General features: G+C 42.7%; 1 protein-coding gene across 1 annotated transcript in view; it reads left to right on the top strand.

Moving 5' to 3' along the window:
- The window catches only part of LOC124777569 (ubiquitin carboxyl-terminal hydrolase 22), a 137,384-nt gene that overhangs the window by 71,454 nt on the left and 39,753 nt on the right, over window positions 1–26,177 (top strand). Inside the window, exon 6 of the mRNA XM_047253025.1 lies at window positions 24,188–24,572. Coding sequence (XP_047108981.1) covers window positions 24,188–24,572 — 385 coding nt within the window. The remainder of the gene's footprint in view (window positions 1–24,187; window positions 24,573–26,177) is intronic.

Raw genomic sequence — 26,177 nt, 5'->3', positions numbered from 1 at the left:
ACACACACACACACACACACACACACACACACACACACACACACACACACACACACACATATATAAGAGAAGGCTGTAATTGTGCAAGCTTTCAGAGCCAGTGGCTCCTTCTTCTGGCAGAAAGGTTGGAGGGGAAGGAAGAGGGATGAATGAAAAGGACTGGAGAGATCTAGGAAAAGGGGAAATTTCGGAAAAGTCACAGAGAACTGCAGGTCTGGGGAGACTTACTGGATGGAATGAGAAGGCTTTCTTTTGTGTTTCACATTTTGAATGGGTTCTCAACGAGAAATAGCATGAAGTGATGCCACAAAACAGAGCGTCCCGTCAGTTAGCTAACAGCTTTAGAAATGACTTGGTGTCAGTGCTTCTGATTGTTCATGTGTGATTGATTATGAGTTTAGGGTGGCTTCTAAAATCCAAAGTGTTCCTTCATCTACAAGAGATTTTCCCAGAACTTCTCTGAGACACTTTTCATTGCTCCTAGCATGCATTACCGGCAGCCTCTTTACCAAGCCTCCCATGGTATAATAAACGTCCACGAGACATCTTGCTGAGTAAGTGCTGGCAGCTAAACGTTGCGTCCTTGAAGGAAGCGAGTGATGTCTTTCAATTCTGTGTTTACTGCTTGAAATGTTTTTGCATTATCCAATTAAATAGTATTTGGCAGACCTCTTCTTGCAGTAAATCTTCCTATGGCCATCAATAATTTATCTGTTCTCATTCCAGATAAGAGTTTGAGGTGGAGAACTGTTGTTGTAGCACATGTGAATAGTAAGATACAGCACTTTGGCAACAATTTGCCAGGTCTGACCAAGTTGCCCCATGAAAGCTGAGCTTGTTGCCGTAAATGGCTTATTGAATTTAATGCGATTGGGTGGTAAAGAAGGTTCTAACTTGCATCCTCACACACTTCTGGTTACCTTACAAGGAAGACACTCGTGTATGACCCCTTTTACTCCGTGTCTTCCCCTTAAAATCCAAAATTCATTCCATAATTAAGCTAATACTATAGTATAGGTGTTGTAATCATATGTGCGTCTGTCGAGTAAGCAACTTAGTAAATGGATGAGAACTTTTTAATAGTAGTGGATGCTTTTCCAGTAAATTCATCTCTGTAATGTGATGTCATCCTCCAAGCCACGAGTCCATCCTGAAGGAACAGGTTGTAACATTTTATCTTTGATTTCATTGGAACGTTGCTCTTGTTTGTAAGCATGAGGTATTTGCCAGAAAACTTTCCTGCTGGACCATTTTTATCCAGTTGAGTACTGCTGATAATAGTTGATGGGCAGTGAATTTGCCCCTTACGTTTTCTGAGCATATAAAGTTATGGTTGAAATGGAGATTCCACACCATTATACGCAATAGTTTCCAAAGAGAACTGTATTTTGCTGCATCAGTGGAACACACCATGCATTAACAGTCAACGCTTGTTCATATACCTTTCATGTCTCTGGCAGAGGGTCGTAAGAGAAGGGTTGTGGAGGCCAAGTTTCAGATGTTTGAGTGAGCCATGAGGTCCGTGCCACCATAGCATCAAAGATTGTAATCTCTCTGTGAGTGATCCATGTGATAGCAATTTTGCTGGATCGATTGTGGTGGGGTAGTGTCACCCTGTGATGATGATAAAATTTCATGGATTTCAATTCCTCTGTTAACAACAATTGTATTCCAGCAATTTGGATCAGTTTGTTTACAGCTAGTTGCTACCATGGAATTACTTGGCATTATTATGTTTGTGATGTTATGTCCATAAGACTGGCAGAAATGTCTCAGAAGTTTAAACTGTGTGAGGCAGCTAGCAGTGCAAGGCACAGAAGTATTACCCTTTTGATAGGAGAAACTCTGTTTTTACTATGAGACCTGAGTTTCTCCTAGCGTATACAATTTTCAAACAACTTACGGGAATTCGGCCAGGTAATATTTACAGTGACCACTGATCTGTTTTTACTAACAACCAAATGGACAATTGTATTTTCAGTCTCTTCTAATGTACAACACTACTCCATATACCCTTTCTTGGGCACCACTAAGTACATGGACGTGTGAGATTTGTAGTTATTGACTGTGCAGTCCTGTCCATCTAGGTAATCTGAATGACTGTGGATGAATGGATGGTGATGTCCGAAATTACCATTGGGGTGCTTAGTCTGGAGGCAAGATCTCATCCCATTGTATGCCTTTACGCCATTTGCTTGAGAAAGGATTTCTCCTGGTATATATATCAAAGATAAGAGGCTAGAGGATTATAAAATTTCACTGCCATGTGCAGTAACTGACGTTTAGTCGCAGGTCCATCTCACAGTAATTTATTGGTAATGAGATGGTGACCAAAGAAGAGTGAATCTGATTCTACATCCCAGTCATTGCCTAAGACTGTGGTAATGCCTGAGACTGTGGAATGTTCTTTAGCTGACCACCCTTCTGTTTTCCATATGTCCTTTAGTATATTTGAATTCATAGCCCATTTTGCCATTGGAAATTTTGCTTGTTGTAATAGACCTGTCAGCTGGCTGTATGTAGATGTGACTGTATTATCCTCCTTGCAGCTGCAGCTTCCATGAAAGTGCTTTTTTCTAGAAGCTCTGCTGCAGTAGGAAACCTGTCCCCTAAACCTTATAGCCAAATCACGCAACAGTGCAGAAAGGAGAAATGGACTGCATGTAAAGCCCAGTAGTAAACATGTAAATGATGACATTGTTCATAGTTTGCCAAACTGTGCTTCCTTTTTCTCAACATTAGATCTCTTTCATTTTCATTCAGTGATAGTTGTAAGAATGTTTGAGTGCCATCCTCGACAACTGCCTTTTGGTACTAAAGTTGACCATATTTCAGATAACAAACCTAAAATGTCATTAAGTGACAGTAAATATTTTTTTCATGATGAAGCATAAAAGACAGTTGTCCACTTTATTCCCAGTCTTTCCTTTCTCACTGTAACATGAGGCAGGTAGAATACTTCATGTGAAGTGTCCTGCCTACTGATCTCCTCAGCATACTCATTCTGAGTGTAAGGCAGCATCTGTGAATTATATATCCCATGAAAACGAGTCTTACTAGAGAATTTTCTTCGTAACAACATAAAGCGTCTTTCTGTATTACAAAAATCTGAAGAAAGGGTCGTCTTTCTTGCTTAGTAATGGAACTACCCTCCAGCCTTCTACCCTGTAAATATTGTGAAATGGTGGCATGTTTCAGTGAGAGTGATCTTTTTTGTTATTCTCTTATCCCCAACAGTTCGAAGTCTGAGAAGTGATGCATGTCCTTATCTAAGAATTTAGAATCTTCTCTGAGCTGCACTTGGCTAATAGTAACATGCCCAACAATAATACTTGACCTGTGCCGACTGAAAATCCATCCAAATCTAGGAGGAAGAAGAACTGCCAAATCAATGAGGAGTATTACTGTGTGACTGTTTATTATTTTATAATATTGGTCTGCACGTTTAAAAATTTCAGAGGGAACTGGTGCTCATCGTTATTGAGATCAGTAAGTTGCAACTTGTGGATGGTAATATCTTATGGAACAGCTGGAAGTGAGGAGTACATGTTCCTACGTTCAAAGGTGGAGAATGTCAAGGTATTCTTTTACGAGCTCCTCAGCTTGAAGTGAACAAATTTGCAATTTGTTGACATGAAGTGTGCTAACTCAAATCCTACAACACCTAATGGATGGCCAGTGATGACTTACAGTTGCAAGCTTTTGACCAAATTCTTGCTGATAAAGCTGTATTAGCTTCCAGTGTCAAGTAAAGAGCATGTATGTTTCATCAGTTCATCGGTCCTGTGATCCAAACAGAGGTAGTTTGAGAATACCTGAAGACAGGCAGTTGAACATGGATCTTTCCCATGAAGACTCACAGTTCTTCGTTGCAGATAGATACATGATGAGAGTTCTTGCATCTAAAACAAGCTACTTTACACTGAGCTGACAAAAGTCATGGGACACCTCACAATATTGTGTTGGACCTTGTTTTTTTGGTATAGTGCAGCAACCCAATGTGCCACAGACTCTACAAGTCATAGTTTCCTGAAGGAATATTGAGCAATGTTGCCTCTAGAGTCATCCATAATTGTGAAAGTATTGCCAGTGTAGGATTTTGTGCTTGAACTGACCTTTCAACTATGTCCCATAAATGTTCAACGGGATTCATATCAGGTAATCTGGGTGGCCAGATCATTCATTTGAGTTGTCCAGAATGTTGTTAAAACCATTGGTGAACAATTGTGGTCTGGTGCCGTAGCCCACTGTCATCCATAAAAATTCCAGTGTTGTGAAGTCCACAAATGGCTGCAAATTGTCTCCAAGAGGTTTAATTGGACCAGAAGACCCAGTCCATTCCATATAAACACACCCCAAACCGTTATGGACCCACTACGACCTTGCACTGTGTGTTGTTGACAACTTGGGTCCACGTCTTTGTAGGGTCAGCACCACACTCGAACACTACCGTCAGCTATTACCATCTGAAATTGGGCCTCATCTGACCAGGCCACAGTCTTCCAGTTCTCTACGGTCCAACTGCTATTGTCATTAGGGCAAGAGAGGAGCTACAGACGATGTACTGTTAGCAAAGCACTAGCATTGGTCATCCGCTGCCATAGCCCATTTCTCCGCACAGTCCTAATGGATTGTGTGTTGTACATCCAATATTGATTTCTGTGGTTATTTCATGCAGTGTTGCTTGTCTGTAGCACTGACAACTCTACACAAATGCTACTGCTGTCAGTCATTAATTGAGGGCTAATCGGCCACTGCACTGTTCACGGTGAGAGCTAATGCCTGAAATTTGGTATTCTCAGTACAGTCTTGACACTGTGGACCTCGGAATATTAAGTTCCCTAATAATTTCCTAAGTGGAATGTCCCGTTTGGCTCGCTGCAACTACCATTCTGCGTTCAAGGTCCTTTAATTCCCATTGTGCGGCCATAATCACATCGGGAACATTTTCACATGAATAACCTAAGTACAAATGACAGCTCTGCCAATGCACTTGCCTTTCATACCTTGTGTACGTGATACTACTACCATCTGTAAATGCACATATCGCTATCCCATGCCTTTTGTCACCTCAAGGTATATTTCCGCTTGTCGCTCCTATTGTTGATGCTTGATATCTTCATACAGTTTTGTGCCCAATGAAGACATGAATCACAAAACATACAATTTCTATTGTAGTTGCAGATGTGGACGTGAGTGCATGTAAAATTTTACTATCTCTAATTTTGTTGGTAATCGTAGTTCCTTATACTTCATCAAAAAACTCCATTAGGTTTCTGATGTGGCTTTCAGCTGTCCTCTCTCTCCTAGCATGAATAATCAAGTGTTTAACTATGGCTTCCAGAAATGCATACAGAATTTTGGGTGCACACGTGACCATGATTGTCTAAATTTTCTCTTGATGCTCACAAGCCTTGTATACATTTGTTACATTTGATATATGTAGCATTCAAAATATATGTTGATGCATATGGTTTCGGTTTCACAGTTTCAAGATAATTGAGATGAACCTGAATTATACAGTTTTTGTCTCCGTAGGTAGAAACTTAATACAAAATTTCATTTCTTCATACTAATCCACAGTGATGGGAACGCCTTCAACAGAGTACTTTGGCTCATCCTCCAAATATCCTCGGAGAAAGGTGTGTTTGTCTATAATAGAAATTAAAGACTTCTTGTCTATGGATGACTGAAACTGTTCTAAAAACTGAGACCACTTCTCCACTTCTTCTGAAAATAACTCTAATTTAATGGTCAGAAGTTTGACAGCGTGTGTCGCAGGTACAGCAGCTGCTGTTGTGACGAGCTGGTGCAGGTGTCAGGTTTGTAACCGACGAGGACAAGCTGACATTAGTCAGTCTTGTTGCCTCCAAAATTGTCTTCCTACTGATGTCTACATATTCCTCTTGTTTACTGGTGCCTACATCATAGTGCATGTCAGAAATCATATCCTGAATTGTATCATCAGACACCCTCGAACAATGTGACATCTCTTGGAGTCGCATCTGAAAGTTCTCGTAATCTGTATTTTCACCTGTATCTCCTTCAACTATTGCTGTACTGAACTGTGTTAATAATGTTCTTTCAATCTTTTGTTTCCTTTTCAAGTTGCATAAATGTGTATGTATATTCATGTCCATCATTGTATCTTGATCTGATATCTTACAAAAATAATCAAAGAATGTAATATTGCGCACTCTGAGAGTACAGCTATGCAGTATCCATCAGAGATTGTAGTGCTGCAAACAATAGAAGCTACTGATTGCATTTCAATCTCTAACATTAAAAACTGTCACTACTCAGTCTGCACATTTAATTCACATTATTTGCTAAGTCAATTAATATTCACCTGCCTGGAAAAGAGTGTACTACTCAATTGCAGGTGATGAGGCTATGTAGATACACACTGCATACCTATGGTTGTCTCCACTCTTACCTTGTTATGAGGACATCAAACAAGTGGACATGGTTTCATTCCTTTATCTGACTTACAGCTGCTTCGTTCACTACCACCAGTAACAGGATCCATAGTTTTGGCACCATTTTACATACCATATAGTAAGTGACAGGACACCATACATGGTTTTACACCTGATTACATTGGTAGTCAGAGATATATGTGTCACAAAGATTAGTGAAACGAAACAGAATATTTATATATCCGTCAGCACTTTCACATCTTCATGACCACTCTGAAATTCACTCGTAAGAGCTTGGGAGAGAGAGTTCATAGAATACCTTCAGATACTTCTCAACTGTTCCAAGCAGAGAACGAGAAGTTCACAAAAAGAATAATTTTCTCGGATGAGGTGCACTTCCACATCAGTGGGTACATTAATAAACATAATTGCAGAAGTTGTGGTAACAAAAATGCATGAGTGACTGTGGAAGATGAGATGTATCCACAAACGCACAACTGTATAATGTGGGTTCTGGGCAGGAGGCATGATCGCCCCGTACTTGTTATTAATGAGGGAGCTGCAATCACTTGAACTGTGATCATTACCGAAGCATGTTTTCTGATTAGTTTTTCTCTCTTATTGATGAAAATCATGATTCTTGGTTTCAACAAGATGATGCGACATGTCACACGTCCTGTTACCCCTGCGGGTCCGGGGTAAGAATAGGCCCGAGGTATTCCTGCCTGTCGTAAGAGGCGACTAAAAGGAGTCCATCCCCCTCACGGGGGTAGTTAGCGCCTGCGTCCGGAGACGGACGGTTTCACGACCTATAATCGTGGTCTTTTTGGTTTTTCTCTTCTCGTTTCTTCCTTCCTTTTGTTGGTTCCTTTCTTTGCTCTTCTCTACTTCACTGTCTTCCTTACTCTTTCCCTTGACTTCTCCTTGCCTTCTCATTGCCTTTTTCTCCTTGCCTTCTCATTGCCTTTTTCTCCTTGCCTTCTCATTGCCTTTTTCTCCTTGCCTTCTCATTGCCTCCTTCTCCTTGCTTTCTCATTGCCTTCTTCTCCTTGCCTTCTCTGGTCTCCGCCTCGGCGTTTGAGACAGTCTGTCCTCTTTCTCCCTCTCTCTTCTTTTTCCTCTTCTTCCTTCCTCCCTGTGCGTGTCTGAAGGCCGACCCACGCGTTCGCACGCGTAGCCGGTGACGGGGTAACGCGTAAGTCCCCGCCCTGGGTAGACATGTAAGGCACGCGCGTACCCCCTGGTAAAGGCCAGGCCCGGGGAGGGGTGATTGCCTGAGCTGATACCTTCTGACCATGCCGATTGGTCCCTCCATCTGTTTCTCGGGAGGTGTGACCTGAGGTGTAAACATTCACCTAAGGCGGGAGTGCCCTCTGAGAGGGTCCCCACAAGGAAGGAGCGCGCCATCGGAGACGCTGGCAATCATGGGGGATTCCTCCGCAATGGATTCTACTCCATCGCTTTCGACTTCGACCCACAAACGGAAACGTGACCAGCCAACAGTGACAAAAGTACTACCGCCTGCCCCACAGTTCCTCGTAGTTTCTCGATCTGAGGACGGAAAGGATTTTTCCTCTGTCAACCCTTTCGTTATCCAGAAGGGCGTAGATGCCATAGCCGGATCTGTCAAATCTTGTACCAGGTTGCGTAACGGTACCTTATTACTAGAAACTGAGAGTGCCTTTCAGGCACAAAAACTGCTTCGGGCCACACTCTTGTACACGTTCCCTGTCCGGGTGGAGGCCCACCGCACTTTGAATTCGTCTCGTGGTGTAGTCTATAGTAGCTCTCTCGACGGATTGACTGACGAGGAGCTTCAATCTTTCCTTGCTGAGCAGGGCGTGACGGCTGTCCATCGGGTCATGAAAAAGGTCAACAATGACCTTGTACCGACCCGGACACTTTTCTTAACCTTCGATAGTGTTAAGCTGCCATCGCGCATCAAGGCGGGCTACGAGGTTATTTCTGTTCGCCCCTATGTCCCGACACCTACGCGCTGCTACCAGTGTCAGCGTTTCAATCACACTCGACAGTCTTGCTCCAATGCGGCTAAATGTGTCACTTGTGGCAGGGATGCCCATGAGGGTGACTGTCCACCTCCGTCTCCTCGTTGTGTGAACTGTCAGGGTGACCATGCCGCATCCTCCCGCGACTGTCCTGTCTATAAGGAAGAACGCTGTATCCAGGAAATTCGAGTCAAAGAGAAAGTGTCCACCTCGGCTGCTCGCAAGCTATTGGCTAGTAGGAAGCCCACGCTGCTCCCAGCGGGGAAATACAGCACTGTCCTCGCCTCTCCTCGGACTACCCGGGAGGTAGCAATCCAGACATGCGATCTGACCTTCAGCACCACGGTCGTCCGTTTGGCCAGTGCTAAGATCGCGCGGTCAACGTCTCCTCTTCCTCCCATCACCCCACAGACACCAGCCACTTCCTCAGCTTCTGTTCAGTCGAAGACCCCGAAGTCAGATGCACGGGCCTTCAAGAAGGAACCATCCCGTGCAGACTTCCTCCGTCCCTCGACCTCCCAGCCTTCGACTGGTACTTCCACCAAACGTCCTTCTAAAAAGGCGCATAGGAAGCACAGTTCTCCTTCTCCGCCGCGGCGCCTTTCTTCTCCTGCGCCACCCAGCGGTTGCCGCCCCAGGCCGTCATCCGCTTCGCCTGGCCGCACCGCTGGTAGCCGTACATCTGGCCGTTCACCGGCGGAGGAAGTTCCCCCTCCCGGCCATCCTCCCGAGATGGCCGATGACCCTATAGACCCCATGGACGATGACTGTCCGCCTCCTGCTAGCGGCGGCAGTGCTCGCTCGAAGCCAGGCCCTAAGCGGCCTTCGAGGTGACCCCTTCTCTCATCTTCCTTTTCTTACGATGGCACTTATTAACTGGAATATTCGCAGCATTCGCTCCAACCGAGAGGACTTGAAGTTGCTGCTCCGCTTGCATCGTCCGCTCGTCGTAGCCCTCCAGGAAACGAAGCTACGCCCATGCGATCAAATTGCCTTGGCACACTACACCTCTGTGCGTTTTGACCTACCCCCTGTGGTAGGTATCCCAGCTCATGGAGGGGTTATGTTGCTGGTCCGGGATGATATTTACTATGATCCCATCACGTTGCACACCGGCCTGCAGGCAGTTGCCATCCGCATTACTCTCCCCACTTTTACGTTTTCCTTTTGTACCGTTTACACTCCGTCGTCATCTGCCGTTACCAGGGCAGACGTGATGCAACTTATTGCTCAGCTACCTGCACCATTTTTGTTAACTGGAGACTTCAATGCCCACCATCCCCTTTGGGGCTCTCCAGCATCCTGCCCGAGGGGCTCCTTGTTAGCAGACCTTTTCAACCAGCTCGGTCTTGTCTGCCTCAATACTGGCGCCCCTACTTTTCTTTCGGACACATCTCACACCTATTCCCATTTAGACCTCTCTATATGTACTCCCCAACTTGCACGCCGGTTTGAGTGGTATGCACTTTCTGATACATATTCGAGCGACCACTTCCCGTGTGTTATCCATCTCCTGCAGCATACCCCCTCTCCGTGCTTCTCTAATTGGACCATCTCCAAGGCAGACTGGGGGCTCTTCTCTTCCAGGGCGACCTTTCAGGATCAAACCTTTACAAGCTGCGATCGTCAGGTCGCACACCTCACGGAAGTCATTCTCGCTGCTGCTGAATATTCCATCCCTCACCCTCCTTCTTCTCCACGTCGCGTACCGGTCCCCTGGTGGACCGCAGCATGTAGAGACGCTTTACGTGCTCGTCATTGTGCTTTACGCACATTTAAACGCCACCCTACAGTGGCGAATTGTATCAATTATAAACGATTACGTGCTCAGTGTCGTCGTACTATCAAAGAAAGCAAGAAAGCCAGCTGGGCTGCTTTCACGAGCACCTTCAACAGTTTTACTCCTTCTTCTGTTGTCTGGGGTAGCCTGCGCCGGCTATCTGGCACTAAGGTCCACACACCAGTTTCTGGCTTGAAGGTCGCGAATGACGTCCTTGTGGCCCCTGAGGCTGTCTCCAATGCCTTCGGCCGCTTTTTCGCAGAGGTTTCGAGCTCCGCTCATTACCACGCTGCCTTCCTCCCCCGCAAACAGGCAGAGGAGGCTAGGCCACCTAACTTCCGCTCCTCGAATTGTGAAAGTTATAATGCCCCATTCACCATGCGGGAACTCGAAAACGCACTTGGCCGGTCACGGTCCTCTGCTCCAGGGCCAGATTCTATTCATATTCAGATGCTGAAGAACCTTTCTCCTGCGGGTAAAGGTTTTCTTCTTCGTACATACAATCGCATCTGGATTGAGGGACATGTTCCCGCATGCTGGCGCGAGTCTATTGTTGTCCCGATTCCTAAGCCGGGGAAGGACAAGCACTTGCCCTCCAGTTACCGACCTATCTCGCTTACCAGCTGTGTCTGTAAAGTGATGGAGCGAATGGTTAACTCTCGATTGTTTTGGCTGCTCGAGTCTCGACGCCTACTTACCAATGTACAATGTGGATTTCGTAGGCGCCGCTCTGCTGTTGGCCATCTGGTTACCTTGTCGACCTTCATTATGAATAACTTCTTGCGGAAGCGCCCGACCGCGGCTGTGTTCTTTGATTTGGAGAAGGCTTACGACACCTGTTGGAAGGCGGGCATTCTCCGCACCATGCATACATGGGGCCTTCGCGGTTGCCTCCCTCTTTTTATTCGTTCCTTTTTAAGGGATCGACAGTTCAGGGTACGTGTGGGTTCTGTCCTGTCCGACACCTTTCGCCAGGAGAATGGGGTGCCACAGGGCTCAGTTTTAAGCGTCGCTCTCTTCGCCATCGCGATCAATCCAATAATGGATTGCCTCCCAGCTGATGTATCAGGCTCAATTTTCGTGGACGATTTTACCATCTATTGCAGCGCCCAGTGTACACGTGTCCTGGAGCGCTGTCTTCAGCGTTCTCTTGACCGTCTTTACTCCTGGAGTGTCGCCAATGGCTTCCGTTTTTCTGCCGAGAAGACGGTCTGTATTAACTTCTGGCGCTACAAAGAGTTTCTCCCACCGTCCTTACGACTCGGTCCCGTTGCTCTCCCAATCGTGGAGACAACCAAATTTTTAGGCCTTACATTTGACAGGAAACTTAGCTGGTCTCCACATGTGTCATATTTGGCCGCCCGTTGTACCCGTTCTTTAAATGTCCTCCGTGTTCTCAGTGGTCTGTCGTGGGGAGCGGATCGAACCGTCCTACTTCGTCTATATCGGTCGATCGTCCGCTCCAAGCTGGATTATGGGAGCTTCGTATACTCCTCTGCACGGCCATCCATCTTACGCCGCCTCAACTCCATACAACATCGGGGTTTACGACTTGCGATCGGAGCATTTTATACCAGTCCCATAGAGAGTCTTCATGCTGACGCTGGCGAATTGCCACTAACCTACCGGCGCGATATACTGCTTTGTTGGTATGCCTGTCGGCTACTGTCAATGCCCGACCATCCGTCTTATCGTTCCTTTTTTGACGACTCTCTTGACCGTCAATACGGGTTGTATGTCTCTGCCCTGCTACCCCCTGGAGTTCGCTTTCGTCGCCTCCTTCAACACCTTAATTTTTCACTCCCTGCAACCTTTCGAGTGGGCGAGAGCCGCACGCCACCTTGGCTCCAGGCTCAGGTCCGCGTTCACCTCGACCTCAGCTCGCTCCCAAAAGAGGTCACCCCCGGTTCGGTCTACCACTCCCGTTTTTTGGAACTTCGTTCGAAGTTCATCGACATGACTTTCATTTATACAGATGGCTCTAAGACCAATGACGGGGTCGGGTGTTCCTTTATTGTCGGGGCACAAAGTTTCAAATACCGGCTCCATGGCCATTGTTCGGTCTTCACAGCTGAGCTCTTTGCCCTCTACCAGGCTGTTCTTTACATCTGCCGCCACCGACATTCTGCTTATGTCATCTGCTCAGATTCCCTGAGCGCCATCCAGAGCCTCAGTGATCCGTACCCGGTTCACCCTTTCGTACACCGGATCCAACGCTCTCTTCAGCAGCTGGTGGACGACGGTACGCCGGTTAGCTTTATGTGGGTTCCTGGCCATGTCGGTATCCCTGGGAACGAAGCTGCAGATGCCGCGGCCAAGGCTGCGGTCCTCCAGCCTCTGACAGCTTCTTGTTGTGTCCCTTCGTCCGATTTTAGCAGGGTCATTTGTCGGCGCGTTGTGTCGCTGTGGCATGCCGATTGGGCTGCACTTACCGACAACAAGCTTCGGGCCTTAAAACCTCTTCCCGTGGCTTGGACGTCCTCCTCACGCCCTTCTCGGCGGGAGGAGGTCGTTTTAGCAAGGTTAAGAATTGGACACTGCCGGTTCAGCCATCGCCAGCTGCTGACGGCTGCGCCGGCGCCGTTCTGCCCATGTGGGCACTTGCTGACGGTTAGACACATTTTAATGTCCTGTCCAGATCTTACCACACTGCGCCTCGATCTTAACCTGCCTAATACTTTAGATGCCATTTTAGCGGATGACCCACGAGCAGCTGCTCGTGTTCTTTGTTTTATCAATTTGACAAACCTCGCTAAGGACATTTGATGATGTTTTTTAATCCTATGCCTGTCAGTCTGTCTTTTATTGTGTTTTCCCTTTTAGTTGTTGTTGTCAACTTGTGCCTCGCGGTGCATTCTTAGAGTAGTCAGGGCGCTAATGACCATTGAAGTTGTGCGCCCGAAAGCCACAAAAAAAAAAAAAAAAAAACACGTCCTGTGAAACAATTGCTCTGTTGAATGAAGTGTCTCCTAAAAAAATTCTCTCTTTGCATGGCAACTGGGAATGGCCTGCCAGCTCATGCAATCTTTTGCCTTATGACCTTTTTGTGGGGATTTGTGAAATCAAAAGTGTACGTGGACAAATCACAGTCAGTACATCAGTTAAAGGATGAAATTAAAAGTGATATTAACAGCATTCCAACAGATGTTTATGAATACGTCATCGTCATCAAGAACTTCTGTGAATGCATTGCTCATTGCCACGTGGCCTTGTATGGTCATGTGGAGGATATAATTTTTCATACATATATGGGAGCATTCCAACAGATGTTTATGAATACGTCATCATCATCAAGAACTTCTGTGAATGCATTGCTCATTGCCACGTGGCCTTGTATGGTCATGTGGAGGATATAATTTTTCATACATATATGGGAGAAGTTAACTTATTGCGTTTGTAAAAAATAATTACATTTTCAATAAATGTTGTATGTTCTATAGCACTTTAATATTCATCCCTACTTTCCAGGCACCCTATATTAGCTATTTCCAGAGCACAATTAACTTTTTTGTGGATTTAGAAATGTAGGAAATATTGGATATTAGTTGTCAAACTTCTGATTTGAAGGGGAATGGCAACTCCTGTTCGTATAGGATCTCATATGTAATAAGTCATATGCTCTTATCTATCTTAAAATTGTATACAGTTGCCACATATGGCATAAGTTCATCCCAATTGTTTGCATTGCATTGTAAATAATGAGCCACCATCTTACCTATTGTTCTGTATAATTGTATCATACATTCATTGGCTGTTGAATGTATTGTTCTAGTTCATAAATTCTTTGTTAATGAGTCAACACAACTGGGTCAGTAAGTCACACAAAATTGATGCTGTGATTGGTAAGGAGTACCTCGCCCATTCCAAACACAGCCAATACATCCGCATTTGTTCTACAATTTCAGTACATTGATTTGGAATAATTATCATCATAAAATATTGAGAGAAGGAGGCATCACTTATTTCTGTGTTTTGGGCAGATGGTCTGCAAAGTTTACCCGTATCATCTGAAATGCCTGAGCGGCTACTGGCAGTCTTCAGAGTAGTGCTCACTGCAGACCTGATTTTCACTTGTTGTGCACATGGTACACAGTCTGTGATGTCTTGTTTACATCCCCCCCCCCCCCCTCCGCCCCCCCGCCCCAAACTGTAATGGGCTCCAATTCTGTACTCTGCCTCTTGCCTCTCTCGAACCTCCTGGTTCACACAGTATTATGTTGGGGCCTGAAGGCTCTCCACTGTCTTGTAACAGCTCAGTGGCACCACAATACTTCACCATCCATGCATTTTCCTATTCATAATTCCTTTATCATTTACAAATTGAATTTTTGATGCAAACTGTTGACAGTGAGGGACAGAGAACTGGCTGTGTTGCCATTTTTCTACTATCATGCTGTACAGTACCTACTTGGCCACAGTCCATCTTCTTAGGTATCTGTTTTTGTCATGAACAGATCTTTTAGGCCAAGTAATCAGTGTGACATCAGTCAGTGATCACTCATTCTGCAATGCCCTAGCGCCTACTAAATGACCCTTTGATGAATTGCGACACTCATTATTGGATCTTCTTTTAATCCATTGTGGTTAGGATACAAGATTTTATTTATTTGTTTGTTTATTTATTTGTCATTAGCCAACATAAGTTGAAACAGACAATTACATACTTAAAAGTTGATCACATTTGATAGTTTACATGTTTAGCTTTCTATATGCTTTCAAATTCATTAATACTATACTATATACATTCAAATTTGTTAATATCATACACACACTTATCAACTAACAATTGTGAATGTGCTTACGGAAAGCATCACATGGTAAGTGTGTCACTGGTGGTGGTAGCTTGTTATATAATTTTATCCCTATTTGTTTAAAGCTACTTTGGACCTTACACAGTCTTGTAAAATCTACATCTACGCTATTTCTGTATCTAGTTTCATGCGAATGGATGTCTGCTCTGTAAGGTAGTGCATATATTTTATTTTTTGTAGAGAGAAGACATGTTTTAATGTAAAGGGAAGGTACAGTCAAGATGATGAGATCTTTAAAATGCTTTCTACGTGATTCTTGGCTTGTAATGCCTGTAATTGCTCTTATGGCTTTCTTCTGCCACGTGAACACTGTCAGCACCATGAGAGTTGCCCCATAGTTTTATTGCATACTGGAGGTGACACTGAAAGAAGGCAAAATAAGTAAGTTTGCTAACTAATGTTTTTAATTTCTTTAACAAGATGAGTACTCTCGATAGTTTGGTACATAACTGTTCGGTATGGCAGTTCCAAGTCAGTTTAGGATCCAGGTGGATTCCAAGAAGCCTTACTGAGTCAGATTCATTTACTTTTTCGGTAAGCTTGTGCAGGTAGAAAAACATAGTCTTGGTTTTGCTATTGTTTAGGATTAGCATGTTATTGTGGAGCCATATGGCAGCCTTTTCAAGACTAGTTTTTGTTTTTTGTTTCACCTCCTCCAATTTGTGGCCCACAGTAATCAGGGTAGTGTCGTCAGCATATATTATTGGCTTGTCAGGCAAGAAAGTAGGCAAGTCATTCATGTATATTAAGAAAAGGAATGGCCCAAGCACTGAGCCTTGTGGCACACCTCTAACTACCGGCAGGGCATTTGATTGACAGTTATTTACCATGACCACTTGAGTTCTGTTAGTAAAATATGATCCGATTAGTGTCACTTCATTATTCTTGATACCATAGCACTCCGGCTTATTTATGAGTATTTCATGTGACACAGTATCAGATCCTAGTAGTAAGGCACACATGTAGGGATTGTTCTCAAAGCCATTAAGAATGTCTGTTACAAGAGTTTCTACTGCATTTACTGTAGACAAACCTGTTGCTTCAGTAGTGGGTTCATGCCACCCTAGTTCTCTGATGGTCTTTTGGGACTTACATTTAATAGCTTCATTTATCATCTTTCCTAATGTATGCTTTGCTTTATTGTTCAAGTGACGTCCATGTCTGGTGAAGTATATTCTGTCAAGTGAGCTGACATCTATTAGTCTGACATTACTGAATGTGTTGCAGGTGCTGTTAAGTTTAACATTTATTCTACAAATTTCTTTGGTTATTGGTGAGGTTTCAGGCAGGTCATATCTGAAACTAAAGTTCACAAGTACAATGTTTGTATTTGTTAAGAATAATATGTCTCATGAGCTGTTTAAACATATTCATGGCACTGTTTTTGTAGATGTAATTTGCTCCAGCTCAAATCACTACTTTGTCTTTTCCGGTATAGTTTTTTTTTGCGATATTTTTCATCGCTTCTTTGAAATCGGCACTTGGTTTAATCATATCTGTAACTGCCGGAGGAGTATTGATACTTTTAAGTTCTTGTGAAAGTCCCTTGGCATGACTGTCTCCATATACATTGATTTTTGTTTCTTTCTTCGTCATGGCGCGTAGTTCATTTTTATTTACACTTTTTATTTGTCTCTTTGGGTCATTTCTTCTGGAGAAATTTGTAGAAATGGTATTGTTTGTTTGTCATGTTTTCTTTATATTGCCCGCATCTAGAGGTGGGAATACACTTATGTTGTTCACATCTACAGGTGGGAAAACACTTTCATCATTGTTCATCTCGCTGCATTTTTCTTCAAGTTCAAGAGCATTGAATTTATTTGTAACTCTTAATATGTTCGCACTTTTAGTTTTGTTCTGCACAACATTCCGTGATACACTGTTTTTTGGTCGGTGCCACATGCACATGTCATTGTTTACATCAGTTGCTGAAATGGCAACAGTCTTTTTTAGGAACTTGCTTATCTAAATTTGCACATTTTTTCACTCAGAGCTTTGATTTCGTTTTTAATGAGTCGATTTCACTTTGAAGTTCTTTTATTAACTCGTCTTTGTCCCCATAAAACTTTATTGATGTCTCGTTGGCACGTTTCTTTAATGCACTCCTGACATGACCACACGAAATCATTTGTTACAAATTTTACACACATACACTTTTGAACACTTCTCATGGAACCAAAAGCTCCATATGGAGCACCAGATGCCTTTTACTACCTTTTTTAAGCACAGTTTACACCTGTTACCAAAATTAATTTCATTTTTCTCACGATCGTTCTCACTTGCGTCTATAATTTGCACCGTCTTCCACATGAGCAGTGCTCAACAATCAATCGTAAAAGTGCTTTGTAAACTACTTCTTTCAAGGACGAATTACAGTTGCTTAAGATTTTTCCAATAACTATCAGTCTTGCATCTAGCTTTTTTTTTTTTTTTTGCAGAAGTTGTTTCATGTGGTCATTCTGCTTTAGGTCACTGGGGACAGCATCTCCTAATTGCTTTGTAGTTATTGTTTCCATTGTTAATAGGGTAGTCAAACAGTAATGATCTCTACTTCTATTTCTTCACTCTCTGCATTAGCTGTTGAGTCTGTTGAAATAATTCGTTTATCTGATGCTGGTTTTTCTACTGACTACCTCGAAGTTTTGCCTAACTTAAAAAAACACAGTCTCTGCCACCCAAGTGGCTGCTCCTGTGTAAAATGCCCACCTATACAGAGTTACTTTACAAGTCTCCACTGTGTAGCATAGGTCAAGGATCTACAGCTAATCTCATCACAGGTTAGTTAAGCTTGTAGTTTAGAATATCCTCTTGGCACCAGACCAGAGGGCCATGGTCACTCTTCAGAACAGTGCTGCAAATCGACAGTTGTGCAGAGGCATCACAAATGAGGCTAACTGTATTCTACTTTCACCAGTCTCTGGAAGGAATTAAGAATAGTCTCAGAATACTGGCAACAGACTTTTTCAATGCTGGTGCTCTCAGTTGCTCCCAGGATGGCTTCTTCCTCCTGATAGACATGGAGTGCACATTTAGTTCATTTGCCTCTCATGATGCTAATTTCCTAAGAAGGACAGTAATCAGTCTGAAATCAGAACTGTCTGCCACTAACAGCGCCTTCTTTCCTCTCCGTGGATGTCCTGACCACCACTGACGGAAGACCACTGCACGAGAAGCAGAAACAATGCACGCTGGCTCTGTCACATTATCAGTGGGAGTCGATGCATTACACCTATTTGTTAGAAGTATGGGGCTAGTCTGTCGGCTATTAGCTGTTGACATCCTTCTTTGTGAAACAGCTCTAGAGCTGGAGATGTTGCACCAGCCTCTGTCAGACAACTGCTTTGTGCCAAACTGTGGTTATCTGCAGACCACATCAGTAAAAAGAGTATGTGGCGCACTCCACAGGTGTCTATCCCTTGGGAAATCACACTGTGACTCTATCACCAGTGCAATTCAGAGTATCCACATGAAGCCAGTCAACAGTGGCCAACGCAGCTTCCAGCGGTTCATGAGCTGCATCCAACTCCTTGATCAGTTTCAAAATGGGCAGACGCTTTCCATATCTATATCGGAACTTAGTCTCTCAACTTACTATTTCTGAAGGTTGTAAAATTTAGAGTAAATCAGACAGCAGTAATCCTTATGATGGCATGAAGTTGCTCTAAAAAAGGTGGCCAACGCTTAAAAAGGTTTACTTCTTCACAGAAGCACATAAAGTAAAGAATAAAACTACATGCTGTTTACAATCAAGAAGATTTATTCTCAACTTGGGAGGGGGGGGGGGGGGGGGGGGGGCTATAGCCCTACAGTAAAAGTACATGACAGTAGCCTAGCTTTTTGAGCTACTAATTCTCTCCTTGGGGAAGAGAGAGGTGGCTCACCTGAATGCAGAGTTGATTGTGATGACACTGAACCGCCCAGGCCCCTGTCCAAAGGGTGTACTTGTGGCAGCCATTCTGACACCGGATGACTGCCATTATCCAGCGGGGACACCAACCAAAACCACATGCCCAGATTGCCATCCCCTGCGGGCTACATCGCTCTAGGCCAAGGAGAGGATGATGACCTGGGAACTGTCTGTTGACTAGCACCCTGGGAACACACAGCAGCCAAATGTTTCAGCTCTCGATCAATGCCGGGCCAGTAAATATGTCTCCAAGTCAGTGGACACAGCCTGACGCTGTGTGCCCACCGGCAGCCACATGCTTCACTCCGTTCACCACAAGTATGTAGTGCAGTCTTGTGTGTTAATTTGTATTTCTTGAGTCTGGTTTTCTTGATTGAGTTGACGACAGCGACAGCGTACAGAAAAGAAGGTACAGTATCTTGTTCAACATGTTGAACTTTTTCAAATTTAAACTCCGTTGAAAGATATGGTGTACTCAATGGAGTGGAGTGTGCGGCTGCCTGGAGGCATACAGCATCGGTCGTTGACTTCTTCTGTGTCTGTCGGCTGCCTTGCAATAGTCAGTGTGTTAAAACGCTAACAGCAACATAAAATAAAAAAAGAAACTATTGTAATATAATCTAAACACACAGAGGTAATGAGCTCTGTTATGGGATTTAGCTATTTCTGTGGCTACAATAAAATAAATGGTTCATGTCCAAATGTTCATATGTTTTCACTGTCATCGAGCTGCGGCCTCCTCTGGTGTTCACTAACGGCATTGTTGTTATTACTGCTAGCCATCTGAGTGATGCCAGCACTGTGTTCACAATTCTCAAACTTTAGTCAATTTGGCTTGCTACACAGAGTCAGCACTTCACCACAGCCCCTACTTCCTATCACATCAGTAAATATCTGCATTATGATTAAACTCTTTGGTGCAGCGATCCTAACATTGTGATAAAATTATAACTATTGTTATGTATATAAAAAACTAAGATGCTTTAACTTACCAAACGAGAAAGTGTTGGTATGTTGATAGACACAATAAAAAACACAAACACTCACACAAATATTCAAGCTTTCGCCAACCCCTGGTTGCTTCATCAGGAAAGAGGGAAGGAGAGGGAAAGACGAAAGGATATGGGTTTTAAGGGAGAGGGTAAGGAGTCATTCCAATCCCGGGAGCGGAAAGACTTACCTTAGGGGGGAAAAAAGGACAGGTATACACCCACGCGCGTGCGCGCGCACACACACACACACACACACACACACACACACACACACACACACACACACACACACACACACATCCATCCGCACATATACAGACACAGGCAGACATATGTAAATGCAAAGAGGTTGGGCAGAGATGTCAGTCGAGGAGGAAGTACAGAGGCAAAGATGTTGTTGAATGACAGGTGAGGTACAAGGGGCAGCAACTTGAAATTAGCGGAGGTTGAGGCCTTGTGGGTAACAGGAAGAGAGAATATATTGAAGGGCAAGTTCCCATCTCCGGAGTTCTGATAGGTTGGTGTCAGTGGTAAGTATCCAGATAACCCGGACGGTCAGAGGAAGGCAATGGCAAACCACCTCCAGTAGGACTTTGCCTAGTATGGCGGTGTGGGTCTCGCGCATCGTTCCCCTACACTCTGTGAAGAGTATGGGATATCATCATCATCATCATCATCATCATCATCTCTTGTGTTACCCATGGATTTCTGCTAGCCCTCGTCTTTTTATCTTCTTGATCCTCTGCTGCATTCACCATTGCATCTCTCATTGCTACCCATTCTTCTTCTCCTGCAGTCCTTTCCTCTGTTCTTGTCAATCATTCCCTATTGCTCCCTTTTAAACACTCTACAACCTCTGGTTCTTTCAGTTTATCCAGATCCCATCTACTGAAATTCCCACCTTTTGGCAGTTTCTTCAGTTTTAATCTACAGTTCATAACCAATAGATAGTGGTCAGAGGCCACATCTGCCTCTGGAAATGTCTTACAATTTAAAACCTGGTTCGAAATCTGTCTTACAATCTCTGTCCTTGATACACAGCTATTAAAGTGACAAAGAAGAGAAATTTATTTCAACTAATCTTCTGCACCGCATTATCACATATATTGACTCCACGCTGTAGACTAGGACAGTTGATATTTTTAAAAAGATTGGGAATCCGATATATTAATATTGTATAAAAATATCATTATTGGCCATTGATATATCGAGAAAAAGTATCACTATATCGACAGAAAAAATATCAACATACCGGCCTCTAAAAAATATCACCTGCACATTGTAAATATACTGCTGGCTCTAGTGCTGTGTATTTAAGTATTGATTTAATATAATGGAAGGAAACATTCCACGTGGGAAAAATTATATATAAAAAAACAATGATGAGGTGACTTACCGAACAAAAGCGCTGGCAGGTCGATAGACACACAAACAAACACAAACATACACACAAAATTCAAGCTTTCGCAACAAACTGTTGCTTCATCAGGAAAGAGGGAAGGAGAGGGGAAGACGAAAGGAAGTGGGTTTTAAGGGAGAGGGTAAGGAGTCATTCCAATCCCGGGAGCGGAAAGACTTACCTTAGGGGGAAAAAAGGACAGGTATACACTCGCACACACGCACATATCCATCCACACATACAGTGTGTGCGAGTGTATACCTGTCCTTTTTTCCCCCTAAGGTAAGTCTTTCCGCTCCCGGGATTGGAATGACTCCTTACCCTCTCCCTTAAAACCCACTTCCTTTCGTCTTCCCCTCTCCTTCCCTCTTTCCTGATGAGGCAACAGTTTGTTGCGAAAGCTTGAATTTTGTGTGTATGTTTGTGTTTGTTTGTGTGTATCGACCTGCCAGCGCTTTTGTTCGGTAAGTCACCTCATCTTTGTTTTTTAATATATAAGTATTGATTTATTATTAGATATTCTGTACATCAACAAGCTAGCAGGCTGCTTATCCGCCTTAGAGGGAGAACTGAAAGGAAAATGATGCGCATTCTCACTTGGCGATAACCACTTTGCTAACATGGTAACTGCATGTTGATGGCACAATGAAAGGTATCTGATGGGCCCATCATTCAGTTTTATCACATATTGGATTGTCCAGAACACTTTATGTCGACTTCCTTGTTTTCTCGTTTCTGCAAACACCAGCCACTAGCAGTTGTATTATCAAAATTCCTTGGTGAAGTTATATGTTGCAGTTTCTGGTAGTAGTGCTGATTACATCAACATTTCCTATCATGCATCTCCGCCCACTGCGAAGTTCAATATCATTTAGATTTTTGTTCATCATCTTCAGCAGCTGATTTTGGAGAATGCTGATGTGAGGAAATTGCATATTAGTTGCATTAAAAATTGATTTTTAATGCAACTGGTGTGCTATTTCTTCACATCGGAAGTTTTGTTATTCCAGCCTCACCACCACCCTAAGAAAAAGACTGGATGTGATGAAAGCTCAAAAAGTAGTAATACACTGTCACACAGTGAAAATAAAATTATGTTCTACTACAATTTCAAATATTTACTGAAAATTGGAAAAAAATTATAATATGAAATGGAAATGTCGGCACTCGATACTGCCATTTCGATATCGATATATTGATACATCAGGGGGGGAAAAAAAAAATGCTGAACTATATTGCAGTTTTTTTGGAAAAAATATCAACATATCGATATTTTATCAACAGCCCTACTGTAGACAATGCACACTGTGGACACTGAACACATGAGCAACTGCATATCGAATCCTCCGGTACGACAAACAATAAAAGCCGGTCATGGTATTGCTATCTTAACTGCAACAAATAAGAGAAAACTTGTGTCTGTCATTGCTGTCAAGACACCTGTTGTCATTTCAATTTCAGGATAATAATTCTCACAGGGAGACATGATGTAATAGATATAGTAAGTTATGGAATAGTGAAGATATGAATCTGCTATTTATGTATCATGTTGGTTGAACAATTGGGGAGGAAGAGGAACTACACTTCAGCAAGGCTCAACAGCAAAATGCTACACGGAAGCTTTGGTGAATACATACCAGAGCATTGCCCCAGTGCTGCCACATTACCAACAAGCTTAGCACTGGAATGTAGTCTTTTGGGGTGCAGAAATGAATTTCACATACAGGGCAAACTGAACACGTGAGTGTCGACAACCAGCTGCAAACATAACTTTAAACATCAGTGGGATGGTTTATAAATATTACCAAATAATAATCTGTCACATAGACAGGAGACTGGATGAGTTCAAGTTTAAAATATTTATGCACTGTAAAATTTCCTCAGAGATGAGTATTACTGTGGGGGTTCATTATTCTGTTGCATCACATGATGAAGTGTCACTGCTCTCGAGAAAGTACAGATACAATAGTGTATCCTCCTCATAGGAACTTTCTGCTTCAAATTAATAATTTTTTTAGTCATTCTTACCACTTGACAAATGCTGAGGAGAGCTCGGTTGAAAGCTTGTGGGATTTTAACCACCTGACACTTCTGGAAGCCCGAGAAAATTTTACTAAATCATTTCGCCGTAAAACCACGCATTCATACATTTCTGCTTCAAAGCTTATCTGCCGTGCTATACTAATTCTCATACTAAAGGCACCAAATGTCTGTTATAATGTCATTAATGTCAATTACCACATCTTACAGAATCTTGTCTTCTGTTAAAAAGCCATGTATGAGTTCAGTACTGCAAAATTACCTCTTGAATCTTTATTGTTATGTAAGTGCAAATTCAGCCTCCTGCAGCTGTCAAAAAGGGTACAGGAATAATATACAATGAATGTTAAAAGATGAAGGACTTAAACATAGAGCCGTTATGGACCTTTCTCCTTACAGTCAAACCTGTCTCTCTCGAAATATTTTCTTTCATGATAATGCTATTTACATGCTTCATGAATTTGAAACTTCATTTGTATTTGGATTTTGTGGCTAATAAACTAACTGATCCTGGTGCAGGTTATTTATGTTTTTTTTTGCCGGAACTGCTTCATTCCACAAGATATAGCGAGATCTGATTTATTTTTTTGCTTCCATGTTGTGTCACTAATTTTGATGAGCCCAAAGCTTAACAGGACATGAGACATTGCATGAAGCTCGATGTGAATCCAAAGATGTGATGTAATTTGATCTAAAAAATTCCTGATTGTCAGTAAACTCCCTTAATTACACAAGATAAGCTATTCGTAATAAGCAATATCTAATAAACTTTTGTATACTGCAATGTGGGAAAAGAATCCTATTAGATGTATGTGGTTCATCTGTTCCTTTAGTGGTGTTTCAACTACAATTGATCCTTTCTGGGACATCTCTCTGGATTTGGGACCAGCTGCAGTGGCACAGAGTGGAACAACAGAAGGTGGAACAATATCACAGCATCAACAACAGCACCACCAACAGTTGTTGCAGCAGCAACATTCACAGCAAAGTCAGCAGCAGCAGTTGCAACAGCAGCTGCAGCAGCAGCCACAAGAACAGCAGCAGCAGTCTGCACAGTCTGAACCAACCTCTTTACTTGACTGTCTTGAAAGGTTTACAAGAGCTGAACACCTGGGGTCATCCGCGAAGATAAAGTGCAGTAACTGCCAGAGTTATCAGGAGTCTACTAAGCAGCTCACTATGAAGACTTTACCTGTTGTGGCGAGCTTCCACTTAAAGGTACTACTGTGCAAGAGAGTTGCTACAGTGCACTTTATAACGATAATAATAGTGACAAATTTGAGGATTTCAAAGAGGTATATAATATTGTTGTTTGATTTCAAATTAAAATGGTATTCAGTTCTGCAGTGAAACAAGCTTTAATAAATTTGTAATTTTTTAAACATTAAATTGTGCATTGTTATCTGTGTTGAGTATTTATCACCAAATCCAGTACTTAGTCATATCATTGAGCAAATAAAAACCCAGGCTGATCTATGACTGCCAGAGACTGTTATCTTCATGGTCTGAGCCTGAAGTATATGACGGCTATTAGCACTGTGCTCTAGTCATTGTCACCCTCTCCCCCAGAAAACGTAAATCTTACATAAATTATTCAGTCAAAGCCATTCCTAAAAAACCAAATAAATGCAAGGCAATGTGAATGTCTGACTTTATGGATGTCATACGTTTTGTTATCTTTTGTCCTCTCGTTTGAGAGAGAACATGTGAAACTGCAGTCTATGAAAACTCTGAAAAATGGTAGTAGAGAAATGTGTTTATTATCTGTTTTTACTTCCTTATACTTTGGCATCCATTATGTGTGATAATAGAATATGTCATTAAATATATCTAGAATTCAACATTAGTGTGTCATAGATAAATTTATTGCCCAGATTTGCATTGGAGATGGTATATTAATAGAAGCTTGTAGTGCATAAAATTAAGTACTTTAATTTCCCCCCTCAAAATTACTCAGTAACTTTAGTGTAAATTTCTGTTTTCTATTTCTTCCATTGAAAAGTAGTTAATAATTCATTTTTCAGTTAAGAATTATAATTTCAAACAGAAATGAAAGCTGTGTCATATGACTGAAAGTAAGTCTGTATGTGTTAGATAAAACATCTCGACTCCAGTTTAACCTCCACAGAGAACTCTAATCCATAAATAAATCATTACCAAAATAACACTCCATAAATAAAGACTGGAAAAAATATACTTACCAACAAAAGAAGAGAGAGATCCACAGATAGTCACAATATGGGTGACTGTTCTTTTGTAATCAAGTAGTTATCTCAGCTGATAAGACACAAAATGACTGAAGAGAATGAGAGACATTAGGAAATAAATAAGAACAAGACCACAGGCTGAAAGAATCAATTAATACTCATGAACATATTAATCTTTAGTGGAATTACCACAAAATCACAAACTTTAATTTTCAGCTTTGGTTGATGGAAAATGTGAGACATACATGCTACAGAAGCAAATGTTGTTGTTGTTGTTGTTGTTGTTGTTGTTGTTGTGGTGGTCTTCAGTCTCGAGACTGGTTTGATGCAGCTCTCCATGCTACCCTATCCTGTGCAAGCTTCTTCATCTCCCAGTACTTACTGCAACCTACAGCCTTCTGAATCTGCTCAGTGTATTCATCTCTTGGTCTCCCTCTACGATTTTTACCCTCCACACTGCCCTCCAGTGCTAAATTTGTGATCGCTTGATGCCTCAGAACATGTCCTACTAACCGGTCGCTTCTTTTTGTCAAGTTGTGCCACAAACTCCTCTTCTCCCTAATTCTATTCAATACTTCATCATTAGTTATGTGATCTACCCATCTAATATTCAGCA

The sequence above is a fragment of the Schistocerca piceifrons genome, chromosome 2 (genome assembly GCF_021461385.2).
Source record: "Schistocerca piceifrons isolate TAMUIC-IGC-003096 chromosome 2, iqSchPice1.1, whole genome shotgun sequence".
Taxonomy (NCBI): Eukaryota; Metazoa; Arthropoda; class Insecta; order Orthoptera; family Acrididae; genus Schistocerca; species Schistocerca piceifrons.
This window is presented reverse-complemented; position numbering and strand designations above follow the sequence as displayed.